Source organism: Oncorhynchus tshawytscha, linkage group LG13 (assembly GCF_018296145.1).
Source record: "Oncorhynchus tshawytscha isolate Ot180627B linkage group LG13, Otsh_v2.0, whole genome shotgun sequence".
NCBI classification, from domain to species: domain Eukaryota; kingdom Metazoa; phylum Chordata; class Actinopteri; order Salmoniformes; family Salmonidae; genus Oncorhynchus; species Oncorhynchus tshawytscha.
Genome location: NC_056441.1, coordinates 72127845 through 72153014, shown reverse-complemented (window position 1 = coordinate 72153014; position 25170 = coordinate 72127845). Strand labels below are relative to the sequence as shown.

Here is a 25170-nt window from a genome sequence, read left to right as displayed (position 1 = left end):
GGGGTCAATTCCATTTAAATTCCAGTCAGTTTAATTGGACACTGAATTTCACCATATGATTATAACATACCTGAATTTAGTGGACATGTGCAGCACAATCTTGAGGGGGGTCTGGGACTTCAATAGATCCGGACGCTCACCATGTTCCTAGACAGCAACAGGTCTTTACATAGCCATATAGGAGCTTTCAGGAGACCACCATCTACAGAGGATCTTCTGACTTCTTACACCATCTTGTGGCCATTTCATGTGTCTCACCCGAGGCCTCTGTTGTCAAAGGAAGATCAAGCTAACAAGATGCTGCTATCAATTGACAACACTCGCAACGCCAGAAGCAGAATAAAGAAGATATGTGTTTCTACACACTAATCTATCAGGTTTTCCTCTAGGCCTTTATCTGAGACAGATATCACATATGAGGGGATAGGATGGCAGATATTGGACCCACAATAAATAAATTAGTAACTAAAATGATGACAATAACATTATTACAGAATTCCAAGAGAGAGCCACCACCACAAACTGGTGTTGTCTACTGACCCATTCTGTCCAACTCCCTCTTCTCTCCTCATTCTGCTTGTAACCAAAACGTAATTATTTTACGTGTCAGTCACCCAGCTTCTCATTAATTCTGCACCACTCTTCTTGCCCAGCCCCTGTGCAGAGAATCACTTATTCTGCTTGGTTGGAGTACTGTACCTAACCAGGCAGCAGTGCACCACCTCACTGCTCCTCTTTAATAGAGGGAGAACAGTTCCCTGGCAGCCAGAGTCAAAGGGAAGAACACTTTTTGTAATTCATGAATCTTTACAGAGAGGCCCCTTGCTTTCACATTGGCACCTCATAGAGAGGCAGAAAGGAGCTTGTTCAGAGTGCACTGACCTCTGAGATAGATACTACCTGGCTGGCACCTCCATTACACAGCACAGCACTGCACATCTACAAAAAAGGCATTATCTATTGCATGTGAAAGGCTAGTGTTAAATCGATGTGAGTATACACTGTATAGATATGGAAATAACCTCAGAATTACTGATTCTTATTAGTGGGTTCATTTCTCACACTGAGGTAGTGATAGAATATCATAGTTTTAATGACACTATAGAAAAAATAACTCTTAGCAATAATTCATTCAAAACCTTGAATTTTGGAATGCGATCTATTGTGAACAATAAAAACCTTTCCTTTCCAAAATAGCCTACAGATGGACAATCATGTTAGATATATCCTGTTTATCCTAAATTAAAGACCTTACTACTTACAAAATTAATGTATATCATTTCATGCAAAATATCACTTTCAAATATAGCTGTGAGCAGCAATGATTGTTGTTGTATGTGTCGAACTGAACTTGTTCTCAACTAGGTTACCTGGTTAAATAAAGGTGAAAATAAAAACATTTAAAAAATGAACAGGGTTCACAGGATGACAGAAAGGACACATGATCAGTTGGATAACAATGCAAGCACTCTATCATGCAATCATGAGTCTAAATATAAAATCATAGAGAGGCAAATAAATACAAAATCTGGAGTGATGCGAGCCTACCAGATGAGCTAAATTCCTTCTATGCTCTCTTCGAGGCAAACAACACTGAACCATGCACAAGAGCACCATCTGTTCCGGACGACTGTGTGATCTCGCTCTCCGTAGCCGATGTGAGTAAGCCCTTTAAACAGGTTAGCATTCACAAGGCTGCGGAGCCAGACAGATTACCAGGACGCATACTCAGAGCATGCACTGACCAGCTGGCAAACGTCTTGACTGACATTTTCAACCTCTCCCTGACCCAGTCTGTAATACCTACATGTTTCAAGAAGACCGCCATAGTCCCCGTGCCCAAGAACGCCAAAGTAACCCATCTCAATGACTATCGTCCCATAGCACTAAAATCTGTAGCCATACTTTGAAAAGCTGGTCATGGCTCACATAGGCACCATAATCCCAGACACCCTAGACCCACTCCAATTTGCACACTGCCCCAACAGATCCACAGATGATGCAATCTCTTTGCATTCCACACTGCCCTTTCCCACCTGGACAATAGAAACACCTACGTGATAATGCTTTTCATTAATTATAGCTCAGCGTTCAACACCAGAGTGCCCTCCAAGCTCATCACTAAGTTCAGGACCCTGGGACTGAACACTTCCCTCTGCAACTGGATCTTGGACTTCCTGACGGGCCGCCCCCAGGTAGCAACCACACATCCGACCCTCAAAACAGGGGTCTCTCAAGGGTGCGTGCTTAGTGCCCTCCTGTACTCTATGTTCACCCACAACTAAGTGGATGCGCACGACTCCAAGATCCTCATTGAGTTTGCTTACGACACAACGGTGGTTGGCCTGATCACTGACAATGACATGACAGCCTATAAGGAGGTCAGTGACATGGCAGTGTCATGCCAGGACAACAATCTTTCCCTCAACATCAGCAAGACAAAGGAGATGATTGTGGACTACAGGAAATGGAGGGCCGAGCACACCCCTATCCACATGCTGTAGTTTATCTTTGTTCTCTCTGCATTGTTCGGAATGATCCGTAAGTAACCATTTCACTGTTAGTCTACACTGGGTTTTTTACGAAGCATGTGGCAAATAAAACATTTATTTATGAGAAGATGATTTTGCGCATCAGCGTTAAATATGGAAAGAATGAGTTGTTAATAGTTTCCTAGTTTTAGATATCAATACCACACTCAGTGTGGTTCATCAGAGGGATGTCTATGATAGTGATGACAAGTTTCATATTGATAGGCCACTGTGAAATGGATTTATAGTAGTTTAAATGGACACGTAAAATCAGATTAGATTTTTCAATAACTCAGCCACCTTTTTACCAATCCCTTTGCTTTTCTCAACTAAGTTAATACGGCATGTACCCAACGGGCCTCCATTAGAGCATATGTGCTATAACTTCTGGTATAACGTGGCCATCTTCGAATGCATCAATGTTATTTTCTCTAACTCTTTAGGGACTATTGTGACGAGTCCAAAACAAATTTGGAGTGAATTAGATTTTTATTCCATGAGAAGATTTATGATATTTTAAGCATTAACATTACATAGTCAAAAAGTTCATTGTTAATAGGTTCTTATTTGTTAATTAAGCTATCAATGCCAAACATAACATGGTTCATTATGGTAATGTATTTGATAACCCTAAAATGTTTCAAGTTGATAGGCCAGTGTGAAATGGATTTACATGGAAACGTAAAATCGGATCTCTTAACCAATCCCTTAGCTTTTCTCAAACAAAGTTAAGAGATGTACCATCAGCCTACATACAGGTGTTATTTGGACATATGGTTCATGATAATGTTTTAAAAAGATTTTCCAACATTTCTAAGATGGAGGAAAAACTATCCTGATGGACCTTATGGGTCCTTGAAGCAAATTTGTTTAGCATAAGGAAAGATGCCAACTTACAGGTACATCTCTAGGTCAAACGGGGTGGCGGATATGAGAGTTTAAGTGTGACTGTTTATAACAGTGTTACTCATGGCCTCTAGCATCACTGTTAAACCCCTAAAAACAAAATGCATGAGCAAAAAGTTAACATATGAGTAAAATCAAGCTAGTATGAACTTTGTCCTGACATAAGAGTATCATCCAATGCAACCTCCAAAAGGAATAAGAGCGTTTTTGCAAACACCAAAAACATACAAAATGGTATTATTTGTCTACATATGTGAAATGGTGCATTTCTATGATCTATGGTTAAAAAGATATGGTCATTAAAAAAATGACTGACATCACAGGGTAGGATTAACTGTGATTTTCAAAACCTGCAACAGGTTTCTAGCCAGAGGGAGTGTATTTCTTGCTTCCCACAAATCTCATGGTGTTTGAAAAATCACTGTTTTAACTTTTGATATCAGTTAGAACTTCTGAACGTCATTTTTTCCCATATATATTTTTTATATTTTAGAAATGCACTATTTTCACATACCTAAACAATGGTATTGTGCCAGAGACAATGAAAAGGAAGTTGAAAGGTGGTGTAGTTGCCCTTGAACGGTTTGCTATCAAATTGCAATAAAATGCATTTAATAAAAGCCCTTTTTATATCAGCAGTTGTCAAAGTGCTATATGCAATTCTGTGCATTTGAGAGTATTGAAGCAACATTACTTGGACATAATGATTCAAATGTACAGCTGATCTTCACCTCCACCTAGAGGGAGAAATGTAAAACAATCATACATTTCATAACAGAACAGTAGCATTTAATAACTTTATTTTATAGATCTGTACAACCAAGAATCAAACATTTGATGAGCCTTGCAAAAACTGACCTGTACATGTTAAATGCTTTGGGCAGGATTGCTTACACTCATTTAAATAATCAAATGATTAGTTATCTAGCTAAGCAACCACTTCAAACCAGCCTTACCGACAGAACAATGAGCGGTTTTGGAAGGGGTGAACCAAAAACACATGTTCCCTTTGTTTCCAGTGTTATACAAAAGTTCTGTGAAATATCGTATTTACACAGACCTGCACAAGTCAAGAAATAATTAGATAGGAGTTTGAGTGACATGGCAGATGGGTGTCATTTGGATCAATGGAGTAATTAATCTTCGATGATTGTGATATAACCAAGCTGGAATCAAGGAGGAGGACATTGGTTGAAAACAGCTCTTTTAAACATAAAGTTAAGGGACTGAAAAGTTCATACAATATGGCTCCTGCCCCACACCAGCTTTGGACTATAACCTTATCTAGCCTTGACAAGTGCCTTGAATTTGTAGTAAGTTAGTAGCTAGATGCCTTACTTGCTATGGTTCCACAAAACATGAACAGTTTTTAAGGTAGGGGAGATACAGTACTTACATTGGACTAACTAATAACTGACATTTAAACACCTTGGAAGTAAGTCTTTGTAATGTGGTTTACATGCCAATGCTGTCAGTTTTAATAGTAATGCAGGAAACCAGTCAAGTGAAACTGTTAGGTAAGATCCATACTCTATCCTGTTCTTAATGTCAACTCTGCCACAACAAGACCAAGCAGAGGGACGGAAGCTGCCTTATTAGCAGAGCAATCAAATTCAAGTGTGTGGTATGATTAGCAGACGGGACACATTCAAAAGCAACGATTTGATCAAATAAAAAAAAGCATTGTGGGGCAACGAGCCAGGACAGAGAGCTCCAAATCTAGAAGTACAGTAATCATGTCTCCTACACCTAAAAGCAGATAACCCAGATGGGGTAGAGCGGAAGCTGCAGCCTGGGCTGGCGGTGAGTCCTGCCTCTGTGCCTCAGTAGGGATGACAACACCGATCAGGAAACATGATCAAAAATACATTCAAAAAATGTATTTGGTTCAATAAATGACAATGCAATTAATCCTATGGAAAACCCAACAAGACCAAAGCACAGCTACAGTATAAAGCTTTGAGAAAAGCTACAGTGCATTCAGAAAGTATTCAAACCCCTTGACTTTTCCACATTTTGTAACAGGCTTATTCTAAAATGGATTGAATAGTTTTTTTCCCTCTCAATCTACACACAATACCCCATAATGTCAAAGCAAAAACAAGTTTTAGACATTTTTAGCAAATTTATTTAAAAAAAATCAAAAACTTAAATATCAAATTTACATAAGTATTCTGACCTTATACTCAGTACTTTCTTAAAGTACCTTTGGCAACAATTACAGCCTCGAGTCTTCTTGGGTATAAAGCTACAAGACTGGCACACCTGTATTTGGGGAGTTTCTCACATTCTTCTCTGTAGATCCTCTCAAGCTGTCAGGTTGGATGGGGAGCGTCGCTGCACAGCTATTTTCAGGTCTTCCCAGAGATGTTTGACTGGGTTCAAGTACGGGCTCTGGCTGGGCCACCCCATGGACATTCAGAGACTTGTCCCGAAGCTACTCCTGTATTGTCTTGGCTGTGTGCTTAGGATTGTTGTCCTGTTAGAAGTTGAACCTTCACCCCAGTCTGAGCGCTCTGGAACAGGTTTTCATCTATCCCTTCGATCCTGACTAGTCTCCCAGTCTCTGAAAAACATCCCCACAGCATGATGCTGCCACCACCATGCTTCACCGTAGGGATGGTGCCAGGTTTCCTCCAGACGTGACTCTTGGCTTTCAGACCAGAGTTCAATTTGGTTCCATCAGAAATGAGCATCTTGTTTCTCATGGTCAGAGTCCTTTAGGTGCCTTTTGACAAACTTCACATGGGCTGTCATGTGCTTTTTACTGAGGAGTGGCTTCTGTCGGGCCACTCTACCGTAAAGGTCTGATTGGTGAAGTGCTGCAGAGATGGTTGTACTTCTGCAAGGTTATCACATCTCCACAGCGGAACTCGAGCTCTGTCAGCGTGACCATTGGGTTCTTGGTCACCTCCTTGACCAAGGGGCCCTTCTCCGATTGCTCAGTTTGGCTAGACAGCCAGCTCCAGGAAGAGTCTTGGTGGTTCCAAACTTCTTCCATTTAAGAATGATGGAGGCCACTGGGTTCTTGGGGACCTTCAATGCTGCAGAAATGTTTTGGTACCCTTCTCCAGATCTGTGCTTCAACACAATCCTGTCTCGGAGCTCTACGGACAATTCCTTCAACCTCATGGCTTTGTTTTTGCTCTGACATGCACTGTCAACCTTATATAGACAGGTGTGTGCCTTTCCAAATCATGTCTAATCAATTGAATTTACCACAGGTGGACTCCAATCAAGTTCTAGAAACATCTCAAGGAAGATCAATGGAAACAGGACGCATCCGAGCTCAATTTCGAGTCATAGCAAAGTCTGAATACTTACTTTAAAAAAGTTTGTTTCACATTTTTAATATATTTGCAACAAAAAAAAGTCATAATGGGTTATTGTGTGAAGATTGATGAGGGAAAAAATCTATGTATTACATTTTAGAACAGGGCTGTAACGTAACAAAATGTGGAAAAATTCAAGGGATCTGAATACTTCCCAAATGCACTGTATCTATTACAATAATATCTGCAGTGTGGGAGACTGATTCTCATGGCTCACTTTCTCTGTACTTTCATACACTGCTGAAGAGGACTGGTACCTTCAAGGACCTCATTTCTCACCGTGCAAAGGGGCTAAAAACCCATTCCAGCCCGCTGGGTTGGATCCATTTAACTACTTTTAAGTATGGAAACTGCAACACAAATGTAAATGTGTAATATGTGTAATGTTTTGGGGTCAGTATGTAGGAGGAAAAACACAGTGAAGACCATTAGAGGGACGCAGACCTAGGTAGGTTAACATGCATATTAGAAGACAGATTTTTTATATGAGCACTGGGCCTATCCCGACTGAGCAGGGCTAAATTACTCCAACTCAAAGCCGTTCTGTAAGAGTTCCAGGTCAGGTATCACAGGCCTGTCTGTGGTCGTAGTGTTTCCACACACACCAATACTACCGCACGGTGGTGTCCACTCTCTTGAAGTCCTTAGACAGCTGCACCAAGAGTTACGCCAGGCCCCTGGAGTCAGTCGAGGGAAAAAGAGTGGAGCTGGTGCACCCCTACCCTTCCACTCAGCCCCATGTCAGGTCCAAGACTCAACAGCTCCAGATAACAGTAGTGGATCTGAAATGTAGTGGTGGGGGTGCCAGCTGTGATGCCAGTCAGGATGATGGAAAAACGCTGAAGGCAACCTGCGATTGCATGGTGACACCCCGGGCCACATAGATGGAGAGAAAGGAGGGGTCAGCTTGGTCTGCATGCAGGTCAGTTGGAGATCCCAGAAAAGGAAGCGCGTTTTGTTTCTCCATAAGGCCACAGTGTTGTACAGACTGGAGAGGCCAGGGCAGATGAGCAGGCCTTCGCACGACTCCTGAGACCCTGGTTCTGCACCTTCTCCCTGTCAGTCACCCAGGTCAGCGACAGGACTCAGCCCCACCCCATCTGGTTCCTTGACTGTGGTCAGCACCAACAAAGCTGAGATCTACATTTTTTTTGGTCTCCACAGACAGTCTTAGTCACAACCGTGAATTCAGACACCATTCTTACCCCCCAGGCCTCTATGTCCACAGCTGTCATGATGGGACCGAACAACAAGACACAGCCACCCAGCACATGAAATGGAGACCGTGACTACTGCACTACATACAATAATCTAGAAACCTCACATTTAGCCCAATCTTCACAGCCCAATTCCTTCGATGTCACAATATAATTGTAAATATGTAGTTACAGCTGACAGTGAGGTTAGTTCTCCATTGACAGTATTTTCTATTGAGTTTTTACATCCACAGCATGAGAATCCACAGGCAAAGTTGGAGTGAAAAGTCAGATAGGAACAAAAAAAATCAGATCGACCTTTATTTAGTTACAATATAGATTTCTTTTTAAAATGTACAAGTACTTTATTTTCCTTCTTCAAGTTCTTTTGGTGTGTGGGGGAGTAGAGGAGTTGGCTTATTCTAACGAAATACTTCGTTGTCTTTTCAGCATTCAACCATTTTGAATTTATTTTTGAAACGTGGTGTAAAAACCCAACAATCAAAAACAAACAAAAAGTATTCCCAAATCCAGTGGTTGTGTTCCTCCATCGAAGTGTTATGGGGTGTATCTGGAGGGCTGGTAGGGCCAGACTCCAGAGATTAGGTGAGAAGAAGGGGTCTAGGAGGGGTGTGGTGGAGCTGAGAAGGGGTTGAGGGGTGATGGGCGGGGGGGGGTCAGGCGGCAAGGTTCAAAAGCTGTCAACCCAGGTACCCAATGCTCGCTCTGCCAGTGTGCGGTTCACTGATAGCAGCTGGAGGGAAGCGGAGAGCAAGATGGAGAAAGAGAGTCATCAGATTAGTGTCAAATATCATCATTGATACCGACAGTGTCGTTAGCCAGCCAATGGAATGTTTCTCTGAAATGTCTAGGTTTGTTAAATACTGAAGTATATGAACCATACACCACAAAGACTACTCACGTCAACAAATGTACATTTACACAATTCTATTGTAGTATCTCAAACATGTCCATGACAAATCCCATGATCAATGTGAACGTACCTCTTCTCCAACCATATTCCACATCTGGACCAATGGGAGACCAGTGTTGTTGTCGTAGTTTGTGACCTGGAAGACAGGAAACAGCCGGGTTAGCAACAAATGACCTTCTGTGGAGCGTGCAGTGCCTTCATTAGCCTCACGGTGCTGGAGGCTGTATTTTTGGTACCTGTGCAAGCAGTGCTACCCCTCTCGTCATCTCCTCCAGTGCAGAGGTGGCCTCTGTTGAAAAGCTCTTCTCTCCTGTGGATGGATGCATATATAGATGTGTTAACGCAATTGACAAACAGTAGATTTGACGACTTCCCACAGACAGGATGACTTTGGAACAGTTTGACATTCAATTGGATTCGTTTCTTGATTTTGGAAATGGTCCTTGAGAATAAGACATCGTAATTGTACAGTGATACCATGTCAAATAGCTAAATAAAATGACATTACCTGGAAGGGGGGCAATGTTGTCCAGTAATACTTCTGCACCTTGGAACGGTAATGTTACGAAGTCCGACCTGAACATAAGGATTTCACAGAGCAGTCAGTGTGCAGAATGGCCTGCCATCTCTGCTTACATAACATTCTGTTCCCTATATGATACACAACTCTTTTTGACCAGAGGGGGGCACCCAAATACCTAGCAGGACTGTGGTCTATTTTATGTATATTTAGGAAAGAAATGAAGGAAAATGTCATGAAAACAGCTTTTAAAGTATGGAAAGATGCCATTTCTTCTGAATTTCAGTTCTGAAAACTCTGAATAGACTTGAAATAAAATTGTCTGAGGGGGGGCCCACCTTATTTGTCGTAGTGTGTCAATCTTCACTCTGTCATAGCCGCCATAGTCCACATATCGGATCTCAACCTCGTTGGTGTCTTTGTAGAAGGAGATGACCTGGGCTCTCCACCAGGCTCCCTCTACCGCCGGCGCCGCACAGATCACCCCCACTGAGACAGAGAGAGGGAGAGCATCGAGTCTGGATCACACATCTGGTTCAAAAACATAGTCACACACATCCCTCATTGGGGGTCTCTTACCCTCAGCAGGCGAGGGCAGGGTGGGTGTCTCTGGCTGGGAGTAACACAGGAACATCTGCTGGTCCAGGCTGCGTAGGGCGTGGTACGTAGGGTGTGTGTGCTGCTGGACGAAGAGGTGACCCGCCGACACAATGTTCACTACGATCACCTCTACGGTCACACCGCTGGGGAGAAGAAGCTGGGAGAGGAAACAGAGAAGTTAACAACTTTCAAAGGGGAAGCCATTAGGTTACACAACTCATTATTTTAGTTAAACCATTTTCTTTGACAAGCCTTGATATCAATTTGGGGGACCTTAACTGTCGTGCATATAAAGCATGTTTGAACAGATTTGAGAGACAGGAAGAGAGACACCATCCAGGCTCTCTAGGTACCATCCTTACCCAGGTGGTCATGGGCAGCGAGGGCAGCGTGAGCGGCAGAGGTGGGGGGGCATAGAGGTTGGTCAGGTCCAAATCCTTAAACTTCTTCCCGATCAGGGACAAGGCTTTGTCCACCTGCTGCTGGGAACCTAGAAGGGACACACGTTAAACAAACAGAATTCTACCACCAGTTCACTAGCCGAGTCACTCCTGCTCCTTCTGACAGTACAGCATTATACTAAACCTCACCCTCTATGTGGCAGATCTGGAACTCTTGAGTGTAAGGGAGGGTGGAGATGTAGATCTTCGCACCAGAGCTTTGCTTCAGGAAGCTCACGTATCGCCCCTGTTTCCCAATTAACCGACCCACCAGATGCTGAGAGAGAGAACAGAGACAGTAGTACACATTACAAGGAGATATTGGGTTAGAATTTATGTGAATTCCTAAAAAAAAAACTAGTCAATAAATCAAGTCTCGGGGGTGTGTGGGATGGAGCAGGCTCACCTTTGGCACCTCAATCTCCCAAACGATGAGTTCAGAGCCCAGAGCCATGGCAGGGCTGCCACTGTCCCTAGCTCCCATGGTGCAGCCGCTGTCGACCGAGTCCATGCTGTTCACATCCGAGCCTGGACACACACACAGTTCTGAGTCAGACAGGTATTTTATTCGCCTCACAATTGTACACCCAGACAAGACAGGTGTCTCTCACATAAACATGTACCATACAAACACACATGACTCGCCTGGATAACCTGAAGGTCCAGAGGATCCTCATAAAATACCAAAAACACCAAATAAAATAAACTCGTGAATGTGCATATGTTTAAGATATTCACCAGATCACCCATACGCCATTGAGCTGCTACTCAAACTAATCACAAACAGTGCATAAGACCACCATGGCATGTCTGATCACTGCTGCTCTGACAAACCAAAAACACAATGACACTCGAGTTCACCTTCTGTGTGACTGTGACCTCTAATCTTTTCAAGAACACCCAGCTTTAGGTGTGACTTATGTTTGTGACACAGCCACAGTCCCTATAGCCCCAGGGCGGCGGCATCTAGCAGAAACACAGCCACAGTCCCTATAGCCCAAGGGCGGCGGCATCTAGTAGAAACACAGCCACAGTCCCTAGAGCCCGAGGGCGGCGGCATCTAGTGGAAACACAGCCACAGTCCCTATAGCCCCAGGGCGGCGGCATCTAGTAGAAACACAGCCACAGTCCCTATAGCCCCAGGGCGGCGGCATCTAGTGGAAACACAGCCACAGTCCCTATAGCCCCAGGGCGGCGGCATCTAGTAGAAACACAGCCACAGTCCCTATAGCCCCAGGGCGGCGGCATCTAGTGGAAACACGGCCACAGTCCCTAGAGCCCCAGGGCGGCGGCATCTAGCAGAAACACAGCCACAGTCCCTATAGCCCCAGGGCGGCGGCATCTAGCAGAAACACAGCCACAGTCCCTATAGCCCCAGGGTGGTATCTAGTAGAACAGTATCCAAGGACTAACTTCATCCAAAACTATAAGTGGTAACTAGCCAGCATACTGTTCTGTATTAGCCACCATCACCAGCAAAGAAGATTAAGTTGAGAAAATTATCCCCGCAATTATAATTATTATTTAAAGCATTTCATAGATTTTCAAAATAGGAGATATGCTGAACGGTGTGCTTTTCTTTGCTGTGGCAGACTAGCTTGTTTGGCCCACACCGGTCATGTACTCCTCCAGCTACTTTTTGGAGATCACATTAGTTGGAATTGGAAAGCTGCATCACAGAAGAAGAGAGTTAACCCTCCCCTTCACACACTCTTTCCAACTTCTGAATAGAATCATTTTACCAGATCTAAGACCAAAGCCGGTGACATTCCAAATGATTAACACTTAATTTGTGCTACATTTCTCTCAGCTTTTGAATGTTGGTAGATGTAATCTAATGTTGAACAAAGGACTATGCTGACACAGAAGGCTTCCTTCTTCTTCCCTCAGCTTGCCCCTCTGTCTGGAGAAACTGGAAATAATGATGGAAATCAAAAGTCCTCATTACCACGTAGGGGAGACTACAACAGACAAGTGTCCATGAGCCTCAATCATGCTCTGTCTGGGTATTTGAGCAGCTAAGGGGAGCCATGTGTACATCAGTGCTGGGGTGTGCCATGAGCCTGACCCCACTACAGGGTGTGGTGTGTGCTCCTACCTCCAGACTGATCGGTCTCAGTCTCACTCATCCCATGAGAACCGTTCCTCAGGCCCATGCCGTTGAGCCTCTTCACTTGGCCAACAGCACCCAGCACATGGCCTGGTAGGGCTGCCATGACCTCTGCCTCGGTCACTACCTCTTCTGGGGCTTGGGGCAGACCACCCTCCCCCTCAGACATCCCTGACACCTGGATCAGATCCTCCTGGTTCTCCCTGCTCTGCTGGTCCTCACTGCTGACCCCATCCTCAGAGTGGCACATACTACAGGCTGAGTCCTCTGCCACCATCACCCCCCCATCTCCCTTCAGTTTGTCCAGGTTGCTAGGCACGCCCCCCACTTCTTGCTTCCCCTCCTGTGAGGATGCTGTTGCCCAGGGGTTACTCAGTGCATTTGCTGTCCCCATGTGCTCCCATGCCGGGGTAGGCGGGCAACCATTGGGGATCCCTTCTTTCTGCTGCTCTCTCCACTCTGTCTCAGAGTGGCTTATTGGGGAGGGCCCTTCCTCCATGTTCCTTGTGAGTGGCTCTTGCTCAGAGCATGGCCTCCCATTGGCCAGTGGGGTGCTTCTGAAGCTGTGCTCGGTGGCGGATTGGCCAAGCCAGGTCTCTGGACAGGAGGTAACACTGAGGACCTCCTGGGTGGCTGCAGAGATGACCTCAGTGATCAGACCTGCTGCCAGGTACTCCAGCTCCTCAGTGCTGCCAGGTGCCCCATTCTCTTGCTGGGGGCCTTGGGCTGGGAAGGCCAGAGTACTGGTGATGACGGCATGGTAGGAGCCCTGCGATGATATGGGGGTCTCTGGGAAGAGGGGTTCATGTATGACTACTTTCAGGGCCCGGGCCGGCATCTCAGCTGAGATGACAGGCGAGGAGGGCAGCTCATCTTTGGTACTGCTGGAGGGGACCGGGAGCGAATCATTAGCCACTAGCTCCACCAGCAGGTTCTGTGTGAAGGCCACTGCTGCCTCATGGGCTGCTGCCACCTCTCCCTCTGGATCGGGCCTCTCTGCATTCGTCAGGTCTGCTGCTATGGAGGAACTAGTCGTGGCGTGGGCCGTCTGGGAGAGTACAAGTGCTTCTGATGCTGTGGAGATGGCCTCTTTCACTGGCGCAGGGACCTGCTCAGTAACCGTTGATTTCACCGGCACTGTAACCAAGGCAATGGTGGCTGGCGAGCTCTGCACAGTGGCCCAGTGTTCTCCCGGGGGGCCCGAGCTCCCCTCCCTAGTCTGTGTTGGTAAAGGCGAGGCTGCGGGAGAACTGCTCCTGGGTGTCTGTCGGCAGCTATCTACACCAGGGTCTGTGACTGCGCTGGCTCTGTCTGGATGGTGGGAGGCCCTCGCTGTAGGTGAACAGGATGTACTCTGTACCTCTACTGCCTCGGCCTTAATGGCCGGGATGTGAATCTGTGCTATGACGTCCTGTTCTGTTGACCGTTGCTCGTTGGCCTTGGATGGTCTCACTCTGCTGCTGGTTGTTGGGGTAATGGCTGCCCTGCAGGGGGACACTGTCCCTTTCTCTACCAGGCCGTTGCTGCCCTCACTGAGAGCCGGGGACATCAGCAGGCCCATGGCCGCTGCCCCCTCTTCGCTGTCGTGGTTGGTGATTCGCTCTTTCTTGCGTGAGATGTACCACCACCAGCCTATAAGCGCCAGCACTCCAGGCAGCGTGTACGGGACAATAGACCGGAACCTCAGTGGCATCTCCTCAGGACCCTAGCAACTACACCTGTATGTGGAGGGAGGGAGAGAGAAAGGCAGAGGTTAGCTTATTGGAGGGAGATATGTGCAACTTGCAGTTTCACTCATTTTGAGATTGGGACTAAAATGTCAAATATTTATATTTATATTATAAAAATTAAGTTAAGACAAACTGGCTAACATTTTGAATAGCCTAAGGATCTTGTTCGACACTTAGCCCCCAAAAAATAGGCCCTGCGAGTTGCATATCTCTGGGTATTATGATAGTGTAAAGACTATAGCAGGTACACTATAGCACTGTAGTGTGTAATCACACCTACAGCAACTAGAAGGGTGTGCGAGTGGCAAATCGATTCAAAATGGATCAGCCCTGTTCACACAGCTCTGACAATAAGTACGGCACTAGGAGAACAACATGTGATGATCATAAGGAAACTGTCCTATGACAGCTAAAAATAATGGACAAAAAGGCTAAGGAAATAAATACTTTAGAAACTATCATGGTTAACAGGTGCGAGCAGAGCTTCAAAGAAACGACAGTAATGAAACCTCATGAGGCGTTACTCCTGAGAATAGGCCTAGACTAACAAATGACACAGTGAAGTCATTCATGCAAATATCTCACACACCACACCCACTTGATGAGCTACACAATGCTTTCGGATACATACAACACTGACACAGAACTTTTGTCAACAGCTCCTGGTGAACAATGTCGCAGCAGCCTGAACATAATATACTCCTTTTGACTGTTGACATGAATGAACATACACATGCCTGTAAAAGCCCGATACCGGACATTGGTCACGCCACGGTTTTCTATTGCCTCATTGAGAAACGTTCAAACAGAGACATTCCCATTCCTGTGGCTTGAAGTAATATTTGTTTCTACTTCTGAACTAAACCAAGCTGCAACGAAAGTACCTAGTTCCTAGCAGGAGAGGCAGCTGTGCCACCATCAGGGCTAATGTTTAACCTCCCTGTACCTACTGGGCATGCCCAGATGCTCCACTGCTGATTGGTCGAAGCACTCAATGTTAAAAAAGGAAGTCCGTGCATGCCTTTCCTTAACAGACCCAGACTGGAGAAGGAATGCATCACAGGGGTGACTCCCTTGGCTGCCCCCCCCCCTCTCCCCCTCCCCCTCCTCTTCTTCCTTCTCCCAGCCTACTAGGGTGTGTGACAGCTGGGCTTCCACTGCCCCTTAGCAAGCACCAACACACACAGCAGGCACATACACAGGAGCCAGGTCAACATGAACCTGGACTTTAAACTCTATGGCCCGGAAGGTGCACAACACACTGTGAACCTGGAACTGACAGAGCCAGTGTACATGAAAGGTCACATTCACAGAGCTTCACTATATGCGAGGAGAAGCTAATCACTGCAGTTTTAACCATAGTTCAGTTCCTTCATACCCCACAACTGAGGACTTTACTTTCCAATGAGCAGAAACTTGTCCCATTGATATTAGCCATTTGCTTAGACCATGGTTTGAAAATGAGGACCTTCCAGGCCCATTTGTATGAGTCCATTATATATTTAACCTGTTCAAGGGACAACAGCACACAGCAGAGGGCAGCAGAAGCAACACACTAATGACTTCCTAGAAACTTCCACACCTGACAATACGGAAGGCGTGAGAACCTCAACAAGCCTCTTGTTTTACAGAGCTTATGCACCTATAAGAGGCTCTGAGATGAATGACATGGGATTAGGAGAGGTGAATTGTGGGCTGCCCTAACACTGACCCAAGTAAAGGTATTGATGTGCAGGGGAAAAACAGGTAGGCTTCAAATTCCTCCAGATAAACCAAGATTGGGTCATTTTCAGTAGGGTAGAGTTCAAAAACAAAGGTTTCTTATTCGACAAGTTCACCAATGAAACGTTTATACAGGCAGTCCATTTCTGATCATTTCCCCACTAAGAGGTCTTTTGACCAATCTCACAGGATATTTTTCAGATCTGATCAGTCAAAAGACCAATTAGTGGGACAAATGTTTTGGGCTGCCTGTGTCAATGCAGCCTTAGCACCTCCACATTTCAAAACATACTCTCCCTATTCGCCATGAGCCAGTACTTTATCAAAACAAAGCATCAGTGGCATGTTCCGCAGTGAATGGCAAGGTGCATGGACCTGGTTATTAAATTATACATCACTTGCTGTCCATTTCAAGTGTCCATAAGCAAATTAAATTATGTAGCCTCATCTTATATGATGACCATATATCCAAACTATTGTAGTATGCTCCTTTGGCTAACTAAAAACCTTGTGTAGGCTGAAAAACAGTGCCATCATCAGTTGTCTTTCACCTTTGTAACAAATGTATGCATTCTAAAAACCTTATACAACATCTAAACCAGCAGACTGGAGACGGGATATAGTAGGGCAGTGATGTGCAGTAGCAGACTGGAGACGGGATATAGTAGGGCAGTGATGTGCAGTAGCAGACTGGAGAAGGGATATAGTAGGGATATGTGCAGTAGCAGACTGGAGACGGGATATAGTAGGGCAGTGATGTGCAGTAGCAGACTGGAGAAGGGATATAGTAGGGTAGTGATGTGCAGTAGCAGACTGGAGACGGGATATAGTAGGGCAGTGATGTGCAGTAGCAGACTGGAGACGGGATATAGTAGGGCAGTGATGTGCAGTAGCAGACTGGAGAAGGGATATAGTAGGGCAGTGATGTGCAGTAGCAGACTGGAGATGGGATATAGTAGGGCAGTGATGTGCAGTAGCAGACTGGAGAAGGGATATAGTAGGGCAGTGATGTGCAGTAGCAGACTGGAGACGGGATATAGTAGGGCAGTGATGTGCAGTAGCAGACTGGAGACGGGATATAGTAGGGCAGTGATGTGCAGTAGCAGACTGGAGACGGGATATAGTAGGGCAGTGATGTGCAGTAGCAGACTGGAGAAGGGATATAGTAGGGCAGTGATGTGCAGTAGCAGACTGGAGACGGGATATAGTAGGGCAGTGATGTGCAGTAGCAGACTGGAGACGGGATATAGTAGGGCAGTGATGTGCAGTAGCAGACTGGAGACGGGATATAGTAGGGCAGTGATGTGCAGTAGCAGACTGGAGACGGGATATAGTAGGGCAGTGATGTGCAGTAGCAGACTGGAGACGGGATATAGTAGGGCAGTGATGTGCAGTAGCAGACGGGATATAGTAGGGCGGTGATGTGCAGTAGCAGACTGGAGAAGGGATATAGTAGGGCAGTGATGTGCAGTAGCAGACTGGAGACGGGATATAGTAGGGCAGTGATGTGCAGTAGCAGACTGGAGACGGGATATAGTAGGGCAGTGATGTGCAGTAGCAGACTGGAGAAGGGATATAGTAGGGCGGTGATGTGCAGTAGCAGACTGGAGAAGGGATATAGTAGGGCAGTGATGTGCAGTAGCAGACTGGAGAAGGGATATAGTAGGGCAGTGATGTGCAGTAGCAGACTGGAGAAGGGATATAGTAGGGCAGTGATGTGCAGTAGCAGACTGGAGAAGGGATATAGTAGGGCAGTGATGTGCAGTAGCAGACTGGAGACGGGATATAGTAGGGCAGTGATGTGCAGTAGCAGACTGGAGAAGGGATATAGTAGGGCAGTGATGTGCAGTAGCAGACTGGAGACGGGATATAGTAGGGCAGTGATGTGCAGTAGCAGACTGGAGAAGGGATATAGTAGGGCAGTGATGTGCAGTAGCAGACTGGATATAGTAGGGCGGTGATGTGCAGTAGCAGACTGGAGACGGGATATAGTAGGGCAGTGATGTGCAGTAGCAGACTGGAGACGGGATATAGTAGGGCAGTGATGTGCAGTAGCAGACTGGAGACGGGATATAGTAGGGCAGTGATGTGCAGTAGCAGACTGGAGACGGGATATAGTAGGGCAGTGATGTGCAGTAGCAGACTGGAGACGGGATATAGTAGGGCAGTGATGTGCAGTAGCAGACTGGAGACGGGATATAGTAGGGCAGTGATGTGCAGTAGCAGACTGGAGAAGGGATATAGTAGGGATATGTGCAGTAGCAGACTGGAGACGGATATAGTAGGGCAGTGATGTGCAGTAGCAGACTGGAGAAGGGATATAGTAGGGTAGTGATGTGCAGTAGCAGACTGGAGACGGGATATAGTAGGGCAGTGATGTGCAGTAGCAGACTGGAGACGGGATATAGTAGGGCAGTGATGTGCAGTAGCAGACTGGAGAAGGGATATAGTAGGGCAGTGATGTGCAGTAGCAGACTGGAGATGGGATATAGTAGGGCAGTGATGTGCAGTAGCAGACTGGAGAAGGGATATAGTAGGGCAGTGATGTGCAGTAGCAGACTGGAGACGGGATATAGTAGGGCAGTGATGTGCAGTAGCAGCCTGGAGACGGGATATAGTAGGGCAGTGATGTGCAGTAGCAGACTGGAGACGGGATATAGTAGGGCAGTGATGTGCAGTAGCAGACTGGAGAAGGGATATAGTAGGGCAGTGATGTGCAGTAGCAGACTGGAGACGGGATATAGTAGGGCAGTGATGTGCAGTAGCAGACTGGAGACGGGATATAGTAGGGCAGTGATGTGCAGTAGCAGACTGGAGACGGGATATAGTAGGGCAGTGATGTGCAGTAGCAGACTGGAGACGGGATATAGTAGGGCAGTGATGTGCAGTAGCAGACTGGAGACGGGATATAGTAGGGCAGTGATGTGCAGTAGCAGACTGGAGACGGGATATAGTAGGGCAGTGATGTGCAGTAGGGCAGTGATGTGCAGTAGCAGACTGGAGAAGGGATATAGTAGGGCAGTGATGTGCAGTAGCAGACTGGAGACGGGATATAGTAGGGCAGTGATGTGCAGTAGCAGACTGGAGACGGGATATAGTAGGGCAGTGATGTGCAGTAGGGCAGTGATGTGCAGTAGCAGACTGGAGAAGGGATATAGTAGGGCAGTGATGTGCAGTAGCAGACTGGAGAATATAGGGATATAGTAGGGCAGTGATGTGCAGTAGCAGACTGGAGAAGGGATATAGTAGGGCAGTGATGTGCAGTAGCAGACTGGAGAAGGGATATAGTAGGGCAGTGATGTGCAGTAGCAGACTGGAGACGGGATATAGTAGGGCAGTGATGTGCAGTAGCAGACTGGAGAAGGGATATAGTAGGGCAGTGATGTGCAGTAGCAGACTGGAGACGGGATATAGTAGGGCAGTGATGTGCAGTAGCAGACTGGAGAGGGCAGAAGGGATATAGTAGGGCAGTGATGTGCAGTAGCAGACTGGATATAGTAGGGCGGTGATGTGCAGTAGCAGACTGGAGACGGGATATAGTAGGGCAGTGATGTGCAGTAGCAGACTGGAGACGGGATATAGTAGGGCAGTGATGTGCAGTAGCAGACTGGAGACGGGATATAGTAGGGCAGTGATGTGCAGTAGCAGACTGGAGACGGGATATAGTAGGGCAGTGATGTGCAGTAGCAGACTGGAGAAGGGATATAGTAGGGCAGTGATGTGCAGTAGCAGACTGGAGACGGGATATAGTAGGGCAGTGATGTGCAGTAGCAGACTGGAGACGGGATATAGTAGGGCAGTGATGTGCAGTAGCAGACTGGAGACGGGATATAGTAGGGCAGTGATGTGCAGTAGCAGACTGGAGACGGGATATAGTAGGGCAGTGATGTGCAGTAGCAGACTGGAGACGGGATATAGTAGGGCAGTGATGTGCAGTAGCAGACTGGAGACGGGATATAGTAGGGCAGTGATGTGCAGTAGCAGACTGGAGACGGGATATAGTAGGGCAGTGATGTGCAGTAGGGCAGTGATGTGCAGTAGCAGACTGGAGACGGGATATAGTAGGGCAGTGATGTGCAGTAGCAGACTGGAGACGGGATATAGTAGGGCAGTGATGTGCAGTAGCAGACTGGAGACGGGATATAGTAGGGCAGTGATGTGCAGTAGCAGACTGGAGACGGGATATAGTAGGGATATGTGGAGTAGCAGACTGGAGAAGGGATATAGTAGGGATATGTGGAGTAGCAGACTGGAGAAGGGATATAGTAGGGCAGTGATGTGCAGTAGCAGACTGAGAAGGGATATAGTAGGGCAGTGATGTGCAGTAGCAGACTGGAGACGGGATATAGTAGGGATATGTGGAGTAGCAGACTGGAGAAGGGATATAGTAGGGCAGTGATGTGCAGTAGCAGACTGGAGACGGGATATAGTAGGGATATGTGGAGTAGCAGACTGGAGAAGGGATATAGTAGGGCAGTGATGTGCAGTAGCAGACTGGAGAAGGGATATAGTAGGGCAGTGATGTGCAGTAGCAGACTGGAGAAGGGATATAGTAGGGCAGTGATGTGCAGTAGCAGACTGGAGAAGGGATATAGAAGGGATATGTGCAGTGATGTGGGGGGAAGGAGTCACTGGGATTTCATGGTTGAAGGAAAGGGATTAGAACGGGGTCAATCAGATAGCATTAGTCACAGGGTAAGACTGGCAGGACCACCCCCTCCCTGTCCCAGAGCAGCCCCCACCACCACTATGACACCACCTGGCCCAGTTGTGGCTTCTTAAGCATCTCTATATAACCAGCTAACCGTAACATCTGCCCCCAGGGTAGACAAAATCAAACATGCCCCCGTCATATATCCAGGCTGTAACACAACCGGCTGTGATTGGGAGTCCCATAGGGCCAAGCACAATTGGCCCAGCATAGTCCGGGATTGGCCGGTGAAGGCAGTCATAGTCAATAAGAATTTGTTCTTAATTGACTTGCCTAGTTAAATAAAAGGTTACATTTAAAAATGTAAAAACTATGAGGCCTGCACAGCACAACAGTTCTCTCAATAAAACTGGGTAGAAAAGCAGAAGAGTAAAGCTTTAGGAGTTTCACATTGATATGTATAGGATTTTCTGATCAAATGTTGGATGGAAGACATTGGATGGAAGGTCTAATATCATAGAAATTAATGAACAGTGGCATTATATGATATTAAGATGCATTTTAAGAATATTGTGCTGGAGACTGTTATTTAACTGAATAGATTGCAAGTTCCAAGACTCTTCATCACAACACCAACAGAGTTTATAACTTGAGCAACCAACAGATTGATAATGCAGAGCAGAGGAGCCCTATCCCTGGCAGTTGTGCATTTGAGGCTAGCCCCACACCAGGTTCCCCGTTCCTGCCTTGTCAAAACAATGTCTGGATTTATAATGACATTCAATGATTTCCCTCATCCTGAATAGCCAATTTAGTCAGCACCACTTAACTTAAAATGTACTGATTAATAACCATGAGAACATTCTTCGTCTAATACAAACCAGCAACATGGTGGAAGATATCCAATGTGAATGAAACAGTAAACTGATCAAGGCTACGTCAGTTTTGCACAAGGCCAAATAGGGGCATCTTGCAGAGTAAGGCTTTAGTAGAATACACACACCACACTAGAAAATCCTACAATGTTGGATTAGGCAAAGTGCTGGAACTAGTATCACTTTATATGCTGGACCTCAAGGATAGATTCCTCTAGTTCTGCAGACTAGTTCAACAAGCGAGACCCTACATGAAGGTCCATGACACCTTGCTAGCTAAAGACGCGCCCCAGACTCTTTTTTAAACTCATTCATCACCTGATTTACTTAACCAAAAGCACATCAACAGGTAGTACAGGTATCCTCATGACATGGCACTAGACGGTGGGTCTTTCCTCTTTAGTTGTCTATTGATCCTATATAGTTCGTACAAGCAAGCTGGATGCTGATGACAGAGTGCACCCATCAGAGCAACTCCATCAAGTTTGCAGTGTGTCTAAAAAAATAGATATACTATTTTGCTCAAAACATATTATGGGGTACCATTATGCGTGTACATTACTGTATCTATACTGGATATTGTTTTTCAAAAGGCAAAGTTCAAAACTCGCTAGTGTGCGTTAAAAAAATCCCGTGTGTCATGAGTTGTTCTGACATTCACCTTCGACAAGGTTAGAATAAACAACGCCCACTACACAAAGTTAGTCCAGTCGCACAATAAAAGGATGTGGTTACTATCTTCCCTGCGCACACTCGCCATGTGTGCGTGTTTCACTCCACCGCCTGCCTAGGCATGCCTACTTACTGGAGCCTCGAAAAAAAATCAAGCTGCGCTGCTGTACGACCTTGGAGGTAGATAAGGGAAGGGTCACTCGGTATTTGCTTTACATGTTTACAAACCATACAATGCGCTGAGCACGAGCAGTGTATTACACAGCGATGCTGCATTGGGAATACTAGGCAACCTTGTAAAAGACCTACGATTATAATGCTTCTCCCCCCAGTCGAGAGCTTTCTAGTCCTCAACTGTAAGCAATCCTACGAGGAGAATTAATCCCATCGCAGTGTACACAAATGTGATGGCGAATATTTACATTAGTTTCATTGTACACTGACTGCGTCCTATAAAACCGGGCTTCAATTAACGTTTCAGGGAATATTTGATGGTTGATTGAGCAGGCAATATTTGGGTCGACGTTAATGGGGCTTCAGAAATAGCCTATGCACCGCTACTTGACAACCTATAGCAAACACTTGTCATTCCAGAGCAGAGACTGGAAAAGTTGAGGCTCCCAGTGCTTGTGCAATAGCTGCATAAGGGCAGAGTGTTTGGGCTAGGTAATTTGCTAGCTATGACCTACACTGAGTGTAATAAAAGCATGGTAGGCCGCAACGCATGACGATTTGCAATGTATGAAGTTTACCGGGTTGCCCAACACTATTGTAATAATAAACACCAATTAAAACGAGTTAAATCACAATGACTTTAAATGATTTAACTAAACACAATATATTCAAGATCTTGGCGAAACCGTGCATTTATGTGCCTAATTGAAGCATTAGGCTACGGTTAGCCATTTTCGTTGAGTCTGAACTCTTGACACTTCATTCACAATGTTACTGCGAGGCACGCGGTAAACTGTTCCGCTACCGTAACATTTAAATTGTGTCCTGGCAGTCGAGAGTAGATCGTGACCAAACGTCGCATATATTGTGCATTATGATATTGTGGTAGTCATGAAGGCTAGCCTGGCAATGCTAGGCTAACTCTGCAGCGTGGGCCTCGAAACCTTCACGTTAGCTTGCTAGCTGGACATCGTGGATAACAACCTTGTTTGCTAGCAATTAACATGATCCGTCCAAGCAAACTCATGGACACAAAATTGTGATTTATATGTTGAGTCCATTTGCATTTTAGGACGCCGAGTAAACTACATAGTTCGATGTCTACGTGAAACGTGTATTCAATGACAAGGGCTTCAGCCGCTGCACATTTCTAGAATGACGATACATTTGTAACCAATTTAGCGAAACGACGACTGTTCCATTTATTGGAATGAAACTTTGTAGTGCAAAATTGTAGCCAACTGGCGAAACAACTCGAGATTGTTACATTGATGCAACTAGCCAAGCTACATATCAAACGGACATCTTCTGTGGGTCTCTGGCTGTCAATTTTACATTAGCAGCTCTGGACAATACTTACAGTATACAAGCGTCCTCCGCGCCGCCACGGTGAATTAAAGTAGTGATATAAACGTACGTATTCCGGGCCCGACTAAATCCCAACGTGTGCCCCCCCTACACTGTCTCTTTCTCTATCCTCCCCACGTGTTGACCATCCAAGCACTAAACTCTAAAAACAGACCTAACAGCTGATCAAACCTCGCGATAATGATGCAGAAGGGCGATGACAATAGAGACGGTAGTCTCGCGGGGTCATGCAGATGAAGTGAAGTTTTATTGTGACTAAGGACACAATTATCTTTGAGTAGTTCTTTAACTAAATATCCTTTCACATGAAACCGACTTCCTCGCTGTACATGGTCTCTGTCTTATTGGACATGGGAAGAAGTCCAGAGGCTGCTGAGGGGTGGACGGCTCATAAATGTCTGGAACGGAGTAAATGGAATGGAATCAAACACAAACCATGTAGTTGATACCATTCCACCGATTCTGCTACAGCCATTAGCAAGAGCCCGTCCTCCCCAATCAAGGAACCACCAACCTCTGGGAAAATCTCAATGACACCCTCCTTGCGTCCTCTCCTCCTTCTCAAAAACCATTGGTTGAGAAAGCTAGAAGTCCCTCCCCTCTGACCTTTTACGCGAATGAGGAGGAGAGGGGGTGAGAGGAGTACGCAATTGTGATTGTCCCATAGGCATAGGTTGTCCTCGGCATTGTAGATTTAGTTCATGAGCACTTCTACTACCCATAACTTCAGATTGTGTAAAAAAAAAAAGGCTTAAGTTGAGCTAAACTTTAATTACTAACACTGGAATAATTAGGTGTATTTTTGACACATTATACAGCAACTTGTAGCTTTTTTTGTAAAGCAGTATTATACAATACCACGCATTTACAGTGCAGGAAATAAACATTCTAAAATTGTACAGAAAATATTTACAGAGTTGAACATTCCGCTTAAAAAAAACATCCACCAACACTAGAGACAAAGATGTTGCACATCAATAAAACATACCACATTTGAGGATATTCAACTCCACAAAACCCTTCACTGTGAATCAGAATAGAGCATGTCAACCACTCATTTAAGAGTCTATGGTTACTCACAATATATGTCCTTGTCATCCCGATGGACACCAAGTGGCCATCCTAGATCCTTAAGGCAGCTATTCAAAACTGACACGTTCTTATGACAGTTACTCTGTTGATGAATTCACCCAAACTATTTGTCCTGACAGTTGTCTAATCTTAGTGGTCACAGGGATTCAAAAACAATACATTACATACATTACATACATACACCTTGATATTTAATTGAGTAAATTGCATGTTGCTGACAGATGTATAAAATCGAGCGCATAGCCATACAATCTCCATAGATTGGCAGTAGAATGGCCTCACTGAAGAGCTCAGTAACATTCAACGTGGCACCGTCA

The 25170-nt window shown here is 45.5% G+C and overlaps 1 protein-coding gene across 1 annotated transcript; it reads right to left on the bottom strand.

Annotated features, from left to right (window-relative positions):
- Nucleotides 1–8269: 8269 nt before the first annotated feature.
- Nucleotides 8270–24099, bottom strand: LOC112265652 (A-kinase anchor protein 1, mitochondrial). The gene is made up of 11 exons (XM_024443176.2): nt 23754–24099; nt 12558–14287; nt 10866–10987; nt 10610–10736; nt 10382–10509; nt 9999–10176; nt 9758–9908; nt 9408–9475; nt 9136–9209; nt 8970–9035; nt 8270–8719 (listed from the first exon to the last, which is right to left on the bottom strand). The coding sequence occupies exons 2-11, from the start codon at nt 14260–14262 to the stop codon at nt 8657–8659; spliced, it is 2682 nt and encodes an 893-aa protein (XP_024298944.1). The 5' UTR covers nt 14263–14287; nt 23754–24099; the 3' UTR covers nt 8270–8656.
- Nucleotides 24100–25170: the final 1071 nt, after the last annotated feature.

Bases quoted from the DNA above. Each gene is read 5' to 3' on its own strand.
- LOC112265652 (XM_024443176.2), bottom strand. From the start codon at position 14,262: ATGCCACTGAGGTTCCGGTCTATTGTCCCGTACACGCTGCCTGGAGTG. The intron at 9,909-9,998 runs GTAAGAGACCCC...TCTCTGTCTCAG, and splicing joins CCTGCCCTCGCCTGCTGAGG to TGGGGGTGATCTGTGCGGCG. The intron at 9,036-9,135 runs GTACCAAAAATA...CCTGTCTTCCAG, and splicing joins GGGTAGCACTGCTTGCACAG to GTCACAAACTACGACAACAA.